This window comes from Phytophthora sojae, assembly GCF_000149755.1.
Source record: "Phytophthora sojae unplaced genomic scaffold PHYSOscaffold_6, whole genome shotgun sequence".
Classification (NCBI taxonomy): Eukaryota; Oomycota; class Peronosporomycetes; order Peronosporales; family Peronosporaceae; genus Phytophthora; species Phytophthora sojae.
Genome location: NW_009258120.1, coordinates 4244296 through 4259392, shown reverse-complemented (window position 1 = coordinate 4259392; position 15097 = coordinate 4244296). Strand labels below are relative to the sequence as shown.

The following is a 15097-nucleotide window of genomic DNA, read 5'->3' as shown; positions in this document are numbered from 1 at the left end:
ACGTAAGACAGTTTGTCGGACACCAGTTTGCGCCATATTATTGGTCAAAAGCTCTACTTGACGTGCAGAGCTGCATGTGCATGCTCGGGCCCACTGAACCACGACAGCGGTGCGGATGCAGGCTGTGTTGGTGGCACCTTTGTTTGCCAAGACGACGCAGTTGCATGGCGCGTAGGTCCGTCGACAACAGGATGATATTCTGGCTGCAGCCACGGCGGCCGCGCCAGGCCTTGCGTGAAGCCTTAGCGCTAAGGCTGTTCTGATCTGTTGCTCTTAAAATGCCACGTCCAGAGCTTTTCAGTGCCTGGATGGTAACGAATAGTGTCACGAGGGAAATATTGTAGGAGTTTTCGTACTGTCAGGTTGCAATGTACGTATCATGATGCGGGCAAGCCTTCCTTCAATAACGTGGTTAGTTACGTAGCATAAGAGGCAGCGATTCTAGAGCGCTTATAACCGCGCCAGTCTATTGCTGTCTGTTAAGCTTGAATCTACGTAGTGTTTCCGTTTCGGCTTTGTTGACAAGTTTCTAGAGAGTGCTCGAGTGTACATTCTAGTCGTTTGCTATTCAATGTACGCTCAAGCACAATTCAGTTCTCCGTGTACCAACCGCGTCGTGTCCTCCGAAGGGCATCTCCCTACTTACGCCGACTACGCGGCTTCATGGAAGAGCTCCTCGGACCTCATAAAATATGTATAATACGCACTTTCATTTGAAGGACCTGGCATTTAGTAGGTCGCTAGTTAGGCCAAATAACTGTGATGCACTTCACATTACTACGAAATCGAAAACGAAACAAATACACGTTCATGCTGCCGATTCTGCTCGTCAGCACGGCTATCCGTTGCTACGACGGTGACGCAGACGGCCCGGCCAAGGGCATACACGGACAACACCACGCATAATATTAGCCAATCACATGGCTAAATTTGATTTGTCGTCAAACTGTCTTACGAATGCTCGACACAAGTGAATGTTGCTTGTGCTTCAATACACATCGAACATAATGATGGCCATGAAACTCACTCACTCGAGCAACAACCATATGCTCCTGTAATATCACATACCAGAGTATTAAATACTAGAGGTATACTTACCAAAGGAAACGAAGCTACCGTATTCAGAAACCGTAGCAGGATCTTTGCTAAACTGTGGAAGCAAATAGCAGAACGTGATATAAGTGAGATGAATGCCTCATCAGCACACCAATACATACTTTGCTAGCTTGCCCTCATGTAAATATTTGAGCGGCAAGGACGCCGGAAACGCTGCAAGTAAGCTCGCCATCATGGGGCTTTCGCCCAATGACTAGTGTTGGAGGATCTCAATCGCGTTGCTCTGATGAGTTGTATTGTAAATGAACACGCTGCAGTGGAGCCTTCATTACAACCTGTACTATACAGGCCGACGCCCCCCACCCTTCCAATAGATTAAAAATAACCATGATCATGTTTTATATCATTGTGTTAAGCAAATCAGAGTCTCGCGTTAACCCTTTAAATATTAAGATCGACGAGTCGAAACTCAGCGGAACACCACGTCAACTCAATACCATGTTTAATGATACCTTGCTTGGCGTGCTCTCCGGTTTCCTATTGGTAGTGAGTGGTTTACACCTCAAACACCGCGTGATAATCAGTTTGCGCGGAAAGAGGATCACCTACGAGCAATCTAAACGATCGACAAGGCACAACCGGCGAAACTGGGTGGCTTCATTGAGCAAAGAGTCTTTGCCAAAGACGTCGATCAAGAAAGCCGCCACCTACTACAAACGCCAACTGTACGTGCGCTTGATAAAACCTACAATCCCTTTTACTTTATTAAATATATTGAAGACGAAGTTTAGTGAATAACACAAGTGGGGCAATACTGTATCTGTAAACGTTCATCAAAACATCACGACCCATATCAAGCGAGCGGCCCTGTCGACAGCCCAAGTATTGTGCTTTGCATCCAGTATGTAGTGCAATACTTAGTGTTCGCACTTAGCGGTAAATCATAGTGGCCTTGAATGCGAGTTGCTAAGTCGAGTCTCGAACCCGGTTTGGTTCGGAAATGACACTTTCTGAAATTGCCAAAAGGTGCTGGATGTGCTAAATCATGCAGGAGATGGCGTATGCGCACTACTTAGTGCTGATTGACCACCCACGGCTTCAGCAATTCGTACTCGAGTACGATTTAGCAATAAGTCGTGCTCGATAAGTCGTACAAGTTACAGTCCGAATTACCAAAAGTCTGCAAAGCAATACATGTAAATAAAAAAATGAAAAAAGACTCGAAAATCCAGAGCTTCCCCGTGCAAAGCACGGCTTTGTCCAAGCCTGGTAAAAGTCATCCAACCGACTTTTTCGCTGTAACCTACGGAATATCATACTGCAACATTCTTTTAGAGAGGTTGTTTCCTTGAAAGCTCCGAGTGCGGGTATTTCCTGTTGCCTACCGACTGCGGTGGCGGCCACTACAGCTCGCAGTAGAAGCCGAAGGCGACGCGCACAGCCTCATTATGCCAACCCGGAAGGCTCAAGCAACTAGATCAGGCCTAGTCGGGACGACAAAGCCACCAGCGTCAGCAGGACTACCGGCCTACAACACCGAGTACCAAGAAGAAGGAAACTCGCAAAACAGAGAGTCTTCTGATAATTCACCGTCAAGCTCTGGGACGTCTGGGCTTCGTGAGCCCCCCTTGAAGAGAACGAGAGTCTCACGTCACACACCATCTCCGCAGGAAGAAACCGTACTTGGTGCGATTGCCGTCCCAGCTACGGGCCAAGTTGGCCAAAGCAACTGGGGGCAGAGCCGCCAAGAAGAAGGCCAACAGTCGGCGTAACCAGTCCGACCCGAAAAACTCCACTCGCAAGACCACCAAGGTGAAGACGAAGCCGACGTCGGGTAACACAGTGGACGCAGATGGCGCCGCCACCACATAGCCCAATGCAAAGAAACAAAGATCAAAGAAGTCTACGGCGTCAAAGGCGAAGGTGAAGTCTACGGCGTCAACGGCGAAGGTGAAGGAAGTGCAGAGCATGCAGTGGACAATCCAGCTGACGGCTTTGGCAATTGAAGCGCGTTTCAAGAACAAGCTGATTCTGTCAAAGTTCGCTGAGCAGCTACAACATCTTGTCGGGGAGCACCGTGCCGGCTCTCACCGTCAAGCTCGTGGGCTGCAGCAACGTCCTGCTCGTGTGCGGCATGCCCACACTCGACGCCTGTAGCAGCAGGAACGTTCCCCTGCAAAGCTTCAGGCAACCGCGCAAACCCAACTCCGCTAGCACTGACCTGTTGGGAGGCAACATACCGCTATTGTGGGCTGTAAGCAACACCGTCTTTAGCCAGAAGTGCGTCTTCTACCTCCACTGCGGCAGTCGTGGCCGCCAGCGTGACGTCTGTCACTCCTGAGCTGACGCTGTCGACGTCCATGACGTCAGGTTCATCGTCGCTCTGCTACGCGCCATTGTAGTGCTGCTCGATACTGCTTTTTCAAAGAAAAAAGTCAGATCTCCCGGGAAAAACAGGTCCCAGACCTACTTCTTTTTAAATGACTTTTAAGTTGGCAAATCTGGCACCTGCTTTTTATCTTTCGTTTTTTAAAATAAGTCGGCCACCAAAAGTAAGTGTTTTTTTATTTGGACATCCCTCTTAGAGGGGTGTCACTGTATCGACAATTCCTCACTTCGACGGTATACTCGGCGATGCATCCATAGAACGGCTACATTATGTGTTTCTACACAAAAGGGACAGAAACCGTACCCGTCATGACTACATTATGTAGCCAACACCCACTCAATTCATGGAGCAAGGCCGAGTCAATGGACGTCGATGTCGCGGCGGCGGCGGGCCAGCTCTCGCAGGCGGACATCATCGAGCGGCAGGCGGAGACCATCGCGCGGCTGCAGCGGCAGGTGCGCAAGGGCAGCGAGTACAAGCAGCTGACCAAGTCCAAGCTCAAGGAGGCGGCCGCGCGCCTGAAGGAGTACCGCCTGCGCGTGGAGGCGCTGCAGCGCGAGCTGCAGGAGGGGCCAAAAAGCAGCTGAAGCGCGCGGCCGGAAAGGCGAAGAGGTCCGTGAAGGACGCTTTTAGTCAGACGGACGAGCGGAAGACGCTGACGCGCGCGAGTCAGACGCAGTTAAGTGGTGCCGTGCAACGAGTTAACAAGAAGACGCTGGTGGACAATGGTGTGCAGACGGTGGACAGTGGTGTGTCCAGGAAGAGAGGCAGGGACCGACAAGTGCCCGCCTCCACGCAGACCGAGACGGACCAGTTGGTGCCCAAACTATCGCGCGACCTGAAGGAGATGGACACGCAGGTGCTGATGGAGGATGTGGCTTCTGCTGGACAGGACGCAGGGACGGTGTGGACGTCGCCGGAGCCCCTGCAGCTGGAGCTTCCGATGCTGGGGACGTCGGACGCGGCGTTCCCGCACGAGACGAGCGCAGCGTTGGACGCCGAGTTGGCGTTCAGTGACTCGGACGACGGAGAGGGACAGGTGGACACTGCGAAGGAGGACACTTCAGTTGAGACGAAGGAAAGTGGAGCGTGTGGGTCTGGATTGGCTGGGGGCTTCAACCCCACGGTGCTGGATGAGATCGACAAGGAGCTGGCGAGTAGCAGCGACGAGGACGAGGGCGGAGAAGGACAGAAGAGGAAGCAAGGAGAAGGAGAAGCAGGAAGTAGTGGTAAGCGTGATCCAGCTGGAGTGTCGTTGCTAGATGGACTCGATCCGGCTGTGGCGAATGAGATTGACAAAGACCTGGAGACCAGTAGCGATGAAGAAGACGACGACGAGAACGATGAAGGCCGAATCGATGGTGGAGGACGGGCAGCTGAAGCAGCTCCAGCTAGCAAGGTCGGTGCGGATGTAGGTGGTGACCGTTCTGCTGCCAAAGCAAGTGGAAGTGGGCATTCACTGCTGAGAGGGATGGATCGGGCGATTTCCAGTGCGATTGATGATGATCTGGTAACGAGCAGCGACGATGAAGACGAAGTAGAGAAACCAAACATCCGTGGCAACCCGAAAGAGCCCAAACAAACAGGTTCAGCGAACGGAGTGGAAGCGAATATGCCCACCGGCAAGCGGACACTGATGTCTATCGACGACGAGCTGGACGGCGAATTTGCAGCTTGGGATTCCGACTCTGTGTCAGAGCAGTAGGGGAGGAAGATGACTGATGGAAAGAAGGAGGATGCAGGTTCCAGCTCCAGCAGCTCCAGCAGTGGCAGTGATTCAAGCGATAGCAGCGACAGCGACTCGGATGAAGACGCGGATGATCCAATGATTGGTACTGTGGACAAGAAGGAGGTGAGTTTAGCACGCGGTGGAGTTGCCATCGACAAGAGCGCAACATTGAAAATCAGCAGCTTCACAGCAACGCCAGTGGTTGCTGCGTTCACAGAAGAGATATACTCTCCAATAGTGGAAGTCGATCCCCAGCCAAAGGCCCCCGAGCCTCTGAAGCTGAATGGTACAACAGAAACAATTAGCCAGTCAGAGGAAAAGCCCAGCGTTCATGCTGCGTCTCAGCAGACACCAGTCCAAGCCCGTAGCCCAGACGCTGTCAACGCGAACAAGGCTGCGGGTGAAGACGTCGTCAATGCTGCTGAAACAATCGGAGCTATGGACATCGAACCTTCGTCATCTATTGCGGACTCTTCAAGCATATCACCATCGAAGCAGGCAGCAGTTGTGTCTCCACGGATCAACTTGGATGAACTAACAGACGCAGCAGCAGATTCTACTCAGTCAAACGCAACTTCGGCGGTTGTATCTCCCAATCCTGCTGTGAGCTCGATGATGGAGCTTGCTGAATCCACCGAGCAAGGCAAAAGAACTGAAGGTAGATCTACTGATCCAGGGGCGACTTCGGCGGTTGTCTCGCATGATGCTGCGTCGAACTTGATGGTAGAGCCTACCAAACGCTCTGAGCAAGATGACTCTCATGGTAGCAAGACTCCACCTCACGCGCAGCCTTCTGCCCCGACGAAAGGCGATATCGTTGGAAAGACCCGGAAAGCAGAAGAAGCAAACCTATATAGCAGAACTCAAACCATCGCCAAGAAGAAGATAAAGGTTGGAGGAGGGGCCTCTGTACCAGTCGTGGACGCAGCACAAGGGCGGACAGCAAATCCGCCTACAAATGCAACTACAGAAGCCAAGAAGACGGAGACTAAGCCTGCAGCTCGACCTGAATCCAAGGAAGAGGTGCAGATCAAGAAATTTCTCGCAGGGTTCACGAAATCCATCGCCCTGACCAAGGGGGAAGAGGCCGATAAAGACTACTCGAGGCGCACCATCGCTCTACTGGTCAACCAGAGCTCCAAGTTTGTCGATGCAAACCTTGCTCACGTGATAAGCTGCACTGAACGTTGTCTGTGTGTTTGTGTATGACACGAAGTTCTAGCCTAAGTTTTTATTATTATTTGCAGAGAACACTGCGCCACGTTCTTGCAGATTCGTACCGTGAGCTGGGAGTCACACCAATGACCGTGCTGCGTGGAGTGCTAGGGATTTTCCGGGCCCTTCAATCTCGACGTTTGATGCAAGACCGAAGGCTGGGCCTTAGCTGGCTCTGTAATGAGCTGCTGTTAAAATTAGTGCGTATCGGCGACGCAGCCTCGGGATCGATGTGTCTGTCAACGGTGGAGGAGTGCTTAGAGCATTTACGAGATTTCTTGGTGGAGGAGCGAACGAATATCGGTGACGCCATGACATCCAGCAAGATTCAACTACAAATTTCGGCGCGGCAGGTGTCCGTCAGTCAAGACAAGGTGTTCTTGGCGCATATCTGCGCGCTACACACGCACCTTTGTCAGTCAACCAGACAGCTCGGTCGATCTCGGGTGCTTCTCTTCGATCTTCTTAGGGACAACCCGAACATCAGGGGGCTCTACTTCGCTGCGATTATGGTGGAGACTTACCCAGCCATACTGGAGCGTAGTTTCGACCAGCATTGCGTCGAGCGCCAAGATATGCTGAAGGAAACCCTACTACAAGCTCTGACTGCTATCTCTTGCGTGGCTGCTGAAAGGCAAGAGCTGTTACTGCACCAGTCGAGTCACACGATGCTGCATCGCATCGCTGATGCCATCCAGATGCCGGAGCTGACGGAGCAGACCCTAGCTTCTCAAGATCATGGGTGCAGACACTGTACGATAAACTCTCGGCTACTGTCACAGCAGCGGAGTACTACGAGCTGGCCAAGAGTCTGGAGATATGCACAGTAGTGTTCGGTCTTGACGTCGTCACGCAGATCTTCAGTATCGAACGGTGTCAAGAGCTGTTTAGTCGTGGATCTTTGGAGACCAAGGGTGGGATCATTTCGGTAGTGAGCCACATTGCGCTGGCTGTGGCATCGAAGGCGAGTGATACGCAGAACCCCAGGTCTCGAACCGAGTTGTTTGTGGAGAAAGTCATCGACTGGCTGTACAATATCGTAAAGGAAGAATCGAGTGGCGATGATACTTCAACCGACGATCGCTTCAAGCTGCTAGCCAAGTGTGCGGAAGTTTGTGTGGGGTTGACTTTGGAATACTCAGCAGCGGCTGGGCTGGATACCCGCCGTCGGGTGTTGTGTGCGTGGTACGCTGGTTTCATGCAGCATCATCCGATCAACTTGTCGGTTTGCCAGCAGCATTTTTGAGGCGACTCCGCCTTGCGGTGGTGGCTGCGCGTCCACAAATGACGAGTAGCAGGTTAGAGCAGCGCGGACATAAAAAGAAAGTATGATGAAACCCAGTTTTTCATTTTCGGCATCTTCTTTTTACAATTAGGGTATTATTTACTTTGAAATTATACTGGAAGATGTTCATTAACGAATTGACGTCCATCATTCTCCCGGCCGCCCAGACGTACGTGTATATCCCCCAACGGCCAGCGACAAAACATTTATTCCGAGTCCACACACAAAAACTTTATCTCCCAAGTAAAAGTTGACCTTGAATTTTATGGTCTTTTTTCATCAGCCCTTCATCATGTTACTGCGTCTTCTTCTGCTCTGCCGGAAGATCAGCCTTGCCAACTGTCAACAGCGAGCGGAAGGTGTTGATGAAAGTGTAGCGCGAGAAAGCCACAAAGAGGCGGCGGTACCACACAAACTGACTCCGGTGCAGCGCCATCGCGTTGTAGTTCCACCTCGGTTTGCAGACAAACACGAATTGGCGCTCCTCTTCCTTCTCGTCCTCCTTCCGGCGCGCCAGCCAGTACGACAGCGCCGCATCCAGCAGTCCGACGTACTTTCTCAAGATGTTGGTACTCTCCAACGCCCACCCACGAACCACCTTCGTCTTCTCAATCTTCGAGTCAACGTTATCCTCTCCATTAGCAACTGCAGAGCACTTCTCCTGCTGCTCACGGACCGCTTGCTTCACTCCATAATGCGTGGCAATGTGGTTCGCATGGCCCGACACGCCATAGTCATCGAACGTGAAGACCTACAGCAAAAACAAAAGTCACATCAATACTCGAAAAGTATCCGAAAACTTCACGGAATTAATTACTCACCGCGTCGATGTTGTGTTTCTCCATATACTCCGTGACAACTGCGGCAATATGCGCCACATCCCACTGGTTCTTCATACCGTCCTGGAGCTGCGGGTCTTCGAGTACTTTGACATGATCCGTCGACAGGCCGATGTACGTGGCGCACGCCAGGAGCTCCTTCACTCGAATATCCCCCAAGCCGTCGAAGTTGCCGCGGGAGAGACACAGCAAGTGCGTGATCCACTTGTCGTTGCTGCTCTCTTGAGGCTGCTGCAGCGAGTGCACCAACGGCAGGAAGAACATGCTCTCGTCGTCCGGGTGGGCGGTCACAATGAGCGCCCGCTTGAGCTGCGCGGGGCCCGACGAGGACGCGGGAGTCTCTGAGGCTGAGGCCGTGAAGAAGACCGTGGCCGCTGTGAGGAACAGGAAGACGTTCGTGCCCAGCAAAAGGTACTTGAACATCTCCAGCAGCGTCTGCAGCGCGTCCTCGTCCAGCATCTTCGGTCGATATGACGCGTTTTCCGTTATGAGCCGAAAGATTCACTTGGGGAATGTATTGAACTCGATTAAGTACGACACCATAGCGTCAGTTATGCAGTCTTGAGGACCTCCTGGTAGCGTGAGAGGAATGCAGCAGCCGTGTTGGCGACCTGGGCGATAGAGTGCTGCTGTAAGGACTGCATCTTGGCCACGAACCTCTGAGCAGTGATATCTGCGAACGCACTTGAGTCCAGGAGGAAATACGCGGCGGTCAATGCGGAGACCGCCACGTTGAGCTCCGAAGCTGCTGGCTGGCTGTCGAGCTGCGCTTCGAGGATGTAGGGAGCCATAATGTCGACGCCCTCTCCGTCGATGAACTGCTGCTGCAGTATGGGGTCTGGGATGCAGTTGCAGATGCCTCCTAGAGCAAATTCCACCAGCTTTTGCTTCCGTGAAGCTCGAGTGGAAGCAGTAGTTGCAGGTCCTTGCTGCTTGGCTTCATCCTCGTTGCTGTTGTTGTTGGTAAGGCTGTTGTCTTCTTGGTCGGCGTCTAGGATGTCGAGGAAGAGGTCCATGATGCGCAGCCGGGCTAGCGAGCTGTAGTTAATGGGGTCGTAGGCGAAGTTGGCCAGGTTGGCCACGACTTCCTCCTTGCGGAGGATGTCGGGCGAGCGCTGGAACTCGTCCACCAACTGCTGCAGGTATTCGTGGCGCGGGGCGGCGTACTGGCCCTGCCGTTCTTGGAGACGCTCGCGTGACGACAGCATTGCAGGTTGAAGAAATTCTGGTTTTGGTGCAAAAGTCCGAATGAATGGAAACTGATGGACACGAATCAAGGAGTTCAGATTGTCTATGATATGACACAATTGCATTGCGAGAGATGCTGGTTAACTGGTAGGCAAAAAGTCTACGGCGGTAGCGTTGCCACCGAGTTACAGCAGCTTCTTGTAGGGCTTGATAGGGTTCACGATGGTGCGGCACATGGGGTTGGTGCAGCCAGCGCAGTTGAGCGGGTATGCGGGCGAGTGCAGCTCCTCCGTGTCCAAGTGCTGCTTCACGAGCTCAGCCTGCGCCTTGAACAGCAGCGGCTCGTCGTTCAGCGACGGGCAGCGCTTGAAGTTCTGGTTGAAGGCATTAGCGAGCATGAACTGTTAGAAAATAGTCTTCCGATCTCAGATCAGCAGACCGAGCGTACCGTGATGCCAGCGGCCTGGGCCTCCTCGCCGTACTCGATGTCGATCTCGTACAGCGTCTCAATGTGGTCCGACGTGAAAGCAATGGGCACAGCCATCACGTGCCTGAGGACAAGCAAAAGATACAAAAGTCAGCTCCACATAGATAATAATTCATGCACAGAAAGCAACGCACTTGTGTCCCTGCTGTCCGTAGCGCTTGATCACGTCGCTGGTGCTGGGCCCCATCCACGGCAAGTAGCCGACCTTGGACTGCCAGCTCAGAATGTGCATGTTCTTGCCCGCGAGCTGCTTCATCACGCGCTCGGCCGTGGCCGCGATCTCGTTCACGTATGAGTCGCCCTTGTAAACCGTCTTCATGGGCACCGAGTGGGCCGAGAACATGATGATGACCTTGTCCCTGTCCTCGGGCGCGTACTGCTCGAGCCCCATCTTGACGCGGTTGGCCACGGCCGAGATGTAGCCCGGGTGCGTGTTCCAGCGGTCAATGAGCGACCACTGGAAGTCCTCCTTCATGTCCAGGCGGTCCAGCTCGCGCCACAGGTGGTTCATGCTCGAGCCCGAGGTCGTGCACGACCACTGCGGGTACTGCGAGAAGGCCACGGCGCGCGTGACGCCGTCCTCCTTCATCTGCTTGAGCGACTGCTCCGTCAGCGGGTTGGCGTAGCGGAAGAACACGTAGTGCTTGTGCGGCGCGCTCTGCAACACAGCAGCAACAATAACACAAGTGCAACATTAGCATCAATCCTTAACGTAGCTGCTGGGCCATCGCAGCCCGCTTCGCACCTCTGGGCGGATCTCGTCGAGGATTTTGCACATGTTCTCGCCCTGGATGTTGGTCCACTTGAGGATGGGCGAGCCGCCGCCGATCTGCGCGTACTGGTCCACGATCTGCGGCGTGCGGCGCTTGGCCACGTACGGGCCGACGTAGTTCTGCACGGGGCCCATGGGGATCAGCTCCGGGTCCGTGAAGAGGTTCGTGAGGAAGCTCTGCACCTCCGGCAGCGTGCTGGGGCCGCCCATGTTGAACATGGCGATGGCGGTGGGCGCCCTCTTGGCGGCGGAGCGGGCGGCGGCGGCCATGCTGGTGGTGCTTGTTTTGGCTTGGATCGCGGAATGGAGACTGAGGTCGGACGCCTCCGACTTCGGCAGCGATCGTGTGTATCAGCTTTGACAGGGGATTATACGAAACGCAAGATAAAACTGTCCGAGTACAACACGAACCGAAAAAGGCCAGTGGACACAGGCCGCTGTAGCCACTCGCAGCACGCGCCGCCCACGCGCGCATTCGCCACGGGAGTGTACAGTATGTACTTGGGGAGTAATGCAAGTTCAGTTGACTCGCTTTACGAGAGTATTGGCGGTTGTTGTGGCGTTGGGCAGACGCCAAAGCTGGCCATTTCCATTGACTTCCGCAAAGGCGTCGCATAGCTATCGGATACCATCTCCATCAACGCGATTTGCCTCGGCAAAACAACCATGAACTGACTCCATCCCTGCAGCCGAGTCAGCATCTCACGAGCCAAAGCAGCATGGTCTACACAGAGCATTGCGAGCAGCAGTAGCAGCAACAACAATATCGCCCTCCTTGGTCTTGCAATGATAGCAGCAATTGGCGCACCACCAGAATGACTAACACCACTGTCCACGTGGTCCACACCATACATCTACACCTCGCATACACGTCCCGCCACAGACCACTTCGTTGCCGCCTTTCAACTTCCAGCACGCAGTATCCACCGACCCCCTCCGCCCGTCCTCGAAGCCATGCCGCGCGAGATCATCACGCTGCAGGCGGGCCAGTGCGGCAACCAGATCGGCATGGAGTTCTGGAAGCAGCTGTGCGCGGAGCACGGCATCTCGGCGGACGGCATCGTGCAGGACTTCGCCACGTCGGGCCACGACCGCAAGGACGTCTTCTTCTACCAGGCGGACGACGAGCACTACATCCCGCGCGCGCTGCTCATGGACCTGGAGCCGCGCGTCATCAACAGCATCAGCACCTCCACCTTCAGGAACTTATACAACCCGGAGAACTTCTTCGTGTCCAAGGAAGGAGGCGGCGCCGGCAACAACTGGGCGTCCGGGTACCACCAGGGCGAGAGCCACCACGACCAGCTCATGGAGATGATCGACCGCGAGGCCGACGGCTCCGACAGCCTCGAGGGCTTCGTGCTGTGCCACTCCATTGCCGGCGGCACGGGCTCGGGCATGGGCTCGTACCTGCTCGAGAACCTCAACGACCACTTCCCCAAGAAGCTCATCCAGACGTACTCGGTCTTCCCCAACCAGTCGGACTTCCAGAGCGACGTGGTGGTGCAGCCCTACAACTCGCTGCTGACGATGAAGCGACTCGTGCTCAACGCCGACTCGGTCGTGGTGCTGGACAACACGGCGCTGAACCGGATTGCCGTCGAGCGCCTGCGTGTCGAGAACCCCACGGTCTCGCAGTTGAATTCTCTAGTGTCTACAGTCATGGCGGCTAGCACCACGACGCTGAGGTACCCTGGATACATGAACAACGACCTGATCGGCCTCGTGGCGTCCCTGATTCCGACCCCGCGCTGCCACTTCTTGATGACGGGCTACACGCCGCTGACCATCGACGCGCAGGTGTCGGCGGTGCGCAAGACCACGGTGCTGGACGTCATGCGGCGTCTGCTGCAGCCCAAGAACATCATGGTCAGCACGTCCACCAAGACGGGCTGCTACATCTCGATCCTCAACATCATCCAAGGCGACGTGGACCCGACCCAAGTGCACAAGTCGCTGCAGCGCATCCGCGAGCGCAAGCTCGCGCGCTTCATCCCGTGGGGACCCGCGTCCATCCAAGTGGCGCTCTCGCGCAAGTCGCCGTACGTCGAGACGGCGCACAAGGTGAACGGGTTGATGCTGGCCAACCACACGAGCATCGGCGCGCTGTTCCACAAGCTGCTGCTGCAGTACGACCGGCTCAAGAAGCACGGCGCCTTCATCGAGAACTACCGCAAAGAACCCATGTTCGCCGAGAACCTGGACGAGTTCGACAGCGCGCGCGAGGTGGTGCAGAACCTCGTGGACGAGTACAAGGCCAGCGAGCGCGCCGACTATGCCACGTGGGGGCAGCCGCCGCCGCCCAGCGCCGCCAGCGCCATGGACGACATCCGCATGTCCCACTAGACACCTCCCTCAGTAACTCACTCACTCGTAAGTAAGACCCTGCGTGGTCTATTTAACATCTCGACTCGACTCCACCCAGCTCTACTGTTGCCTGCCTGCCTGCCTATGTGAGCACGCGCTCGCGGCGGATGACGCTCTCGTCGAACTTGACGAGGAAGACGGTCTTGTCCCTCTGCCCGCCGGGCACCTCCACCGTGTGCGCCGTGACCTCGGCCAGGAAGCCGCTGCTGCACAGGATGCCGCGCACGATGCCGGCGATGTACGCGGCGCAGTCCAGCTGGCCGAGGTCGGGCGGCACCGACACGAACTTGTTGGTGAGCGGCTCGAGCTCGTGGATCATGTACTCGTCCTCGTTCTCCGTGCTGCGCTCCAGCGCGTCCGCCGCCTTGCCGAACAGCGCCTTCCAGCACGTGGACACGATGAACTGCAGCATGGCCAGCAGCCGCGTCTCGCGCCGCCCGGACTTCTCGCGGTGGCACAGCAGCTCCACCACGCGCACGCCCACGCCGAAGCCGGCGCCGTCCAGGCTGCGAGTATATAGGAGATCGAGTGAGGGGAGTGCAGTGGTAATGAGAGGGAGATGAAGCTGCGTACCGGTTCTCCAGGTCCGAGATGTTCTGCACGCGGCCCTGGAAGTACTGCACCATCTCGGAGAAGAGGAAGGAGAAGGCGCTGAGGCTCACCTCGCCCTTGCCGCGGCTCAGCGGCCGGTCCAGCACGTGCAGGTTCGTGGCCGACATGCCCGTGCTGCGCCGCCCCGCCTCCATCATGTTTTGATTCAATTGTGACGACTTAGGTGCACAGAATCGAAACCCTCACTTCAGTGCCTTCAACTTATACATGGCTACAAATTGCAGGTCAATCAATCGCTACGCAGAATTCTCTTTCGCTAAATGCTCAACATTTGCCAAAATGCCGTCAAGCCTGCTGCTAGCATATATACTGGAGTTCGTCATCTCGGGGTTCAGCCAGGAATTGGAGATGCGCGGGTACAAGCCGCCGCTCGACGACTTGAAGAAAGTTGCGTTGGTTGCCAAGTCTTTATCGGCATTGATCCGGGATTATGTCAAAAAGTTACTAGCTGAAACGATGGCGTTCTCTCTTCAAGATTCTGCAACCCCCGCCCAAGCTGCAGCTGAAATCCAAGTTGTGGCTGCCAAAGGTGCGCCTGTGCGTGCGCTCCGAGTAAATCTGGGACCTGTCGACAACATTTCTGTGGCAGTCCCAGGACCGGGGAAGTTGGAGCAGTTGGAGATCGACTGGGCCACGATCTTCGGGTATATGCCTAAACTAAAGCGTCTGAATCTCGCCAGTGTGCCGCTATCGAGCCGACATTTCGAGAATATACTGGAGGCTGCCTCCAAGAACTGCCCTCTTGTAGAATTCCTGGGTTTACCTTGCAAAGGAGACATCACGCAGTCTGTTAGTGGATCGGAACCGGAAAAGCTTATAGCTTTGTGCAGTGCGATGGCGGTCTGGTACATCAAAGGGCGATCTCGAGGTCTTAAAGTGATTGCACTGCCTCCATGGCCGGAGCAGGAACACTTACCCTTTCGCAACAGTAAGAGGGATGTCCAAATCGAAAACACTTACTTTTGGTGGCCGACTTATTTTAAAAAACGAAAGATAAAAAAGCAGGTGCCAGATTTGCCAACTTAAAAGTCATTTGAAAAGAAGTAGGTCTGGGACCTGTTTTTCCCGGGAGATCTGACTTTTTTCTTTGAAAAAGCAGTATCGAGCAGCACCACAATGGCGCGTAGCAGAGCGACGATGAACCTGACGTCATGGACG

At 54.7% G+C, this 15097-nt stretch overlaps 9 protein-coding genes across 9 annotated transcripts; 3 read left to right on the top strand and 6 right to left on the bottom strand.

Annotated features, from left to right (window-relative positions):
- Positions 1–2529: 2529 nt before the first annotated feature.
- PHYSODRAFT_303483 (hypothetical protein) lies at positions 2530–3418 on the bottom strand (the record flags this gene model as incomplete). Its single annotated transcript, XM_009533407.1, has 4 exons — positions 2530–2584; positions 2716–3049; positions 3148–3298; positions 3350–3418. The coding sequence occupies 4 exons, from the start codon at positions 3416–3418 to the stop codon at positions 2530–2532; spliced, it is 609 nt and encodes a 202-aa protein (XP_009531702.1).
- Positions 3419–3807: 389 nt separating this feature from the next.
- On the top strand, positions 3808–7635 carry PHYSODRAFT_335921 (hypothetical protein; the record flags this gene model as incomplete). Its single annotated transcript, XM_009533406.1, has 5 exons — positions 3808–3984; positions 4026–5135; positions 5175–6341; positions 6422–7142; positions 7172–7635. The coding sequence occupies 5 exons, from the start codon at positions 3808–3810 to the stop codon at positions 7633–7635; spliced, it is 3639 nt and encodes a 1212-aa protein (XP_009531701.1).
- Positions 7636–7969: 334 nt separating this feature from the next.
- PHYSODRAFT_510798 (hypothetical protein) lies at positions 7970–8245 on the bottom strand (the record flags this gene model as incomplete). The annotated part of the gene is made up of 1 exon (XM_009533405.1): positions 7970–8245. A coding segment is annotated over one exon (276 nt), but the record flags the coding sequence as incomplete, so codon positions are not given.
- Positions 8246–8483: 238 nt separating this feature from the next.
- On the bottom strand, positions 8484–8972 carry PHYSODRAFT_510442 (hypothetical protein; the record flags this gene model as incomplete). The annotated part of the gene is made up of 1 exon (XM_009533404.1): positions 8484–8972. The coding sequence occupies one exon, from the start codon at positions 8970–8972 to the stop codon at positions 8484–8486; it is 489 nt and encodes a 162-aa protein (XP_009531699.1).
- A 92-nt stretch (positions 8973–9064) lies between these two features.
- PHYSODRAFT_514615 (hypothetical protein) lies at positions 9065–9721 on the bottom strand (the record flags this gene model as incomplete). The annotated part of the gene is made up of 1 exon (XM_009533403.1): positions 9065–9721. One exon carries the CDS (start codon positions 9719–9721, stop codon positions 9065–9067), a length of 657 nt encoding a protein of 218 aa, XP_009531698.1.
- Positions 9722–9787: 66 nt separating this feature from the next.
- Positions 9788–11230, bottom strand: PHYSODRAFT_562616 (hypothetical protein; the record flags this gene model as incomplete). The annotated part of the gene is made up of 4 exons (XM_009533402.1): positions 9788–10075; positions 10150–10252; positions 10323–10846; positions 10901–11230. 4 exons carry the CDS (start codon positions 11228–11230, stop codon positions 9887–9889), a joined length of 1146 nt encoding a protein of 381 aa, XP_009531697.1. The 3' UTR covers positions 9788–9886.
- A 684-nt stretch (positions 11231–11914) lies between these two features.
- On the top strand, positions 11915–13306 carry PHYSODRAFT_248690 (hypothetical protein; the record flags this gene model as incomplete). Its single annotated transcript, XM_009533401.1, has 2 exons — positions 11915–13242; positions 13267–13306. The coding sequence occupies 2 exons, from the start codon at positions 11915–11917 to the stop codon at positions 13304–13306; spliced, it is 1368 nt and encodes a 455-aa protein (XP_009531696.1).
- A 103-nt stretch (positions 13307–13409) lies between these two features.
- PHYSODRAFT_303479 (hypothetical protein) lies at positions 13410–14076 on the bottom strand (the record flags this gene model as incomplete). The annotated part of the gene is made up of 2 exons (XM_009533400.1): positions 13410–13833; positions 13901–14076. 2 exons carry the CDS (start codon positions 14074–14076, stop codon positions 13410–13412), a joined length of 600 nt encoding a protein of 199 aa, XP_009531695.1.
- A 400-nt stretch (positions 14077–14476) lies between these two features.
- Positions 14477–14716, top strand: PHYSODRAFT_389562 (hypothetical protein; the record flags this gene model as incomplete). Its single annotated transcript, XM_009533399.1, has 1 exon — positions 14477–14716. A coding segment is annotated over one exon (240 nt), but the record flags the coding sequence as incomplete, so codon positions are not given.
- Positions 14717–15097: the final 381 nt, after the last annotated feature.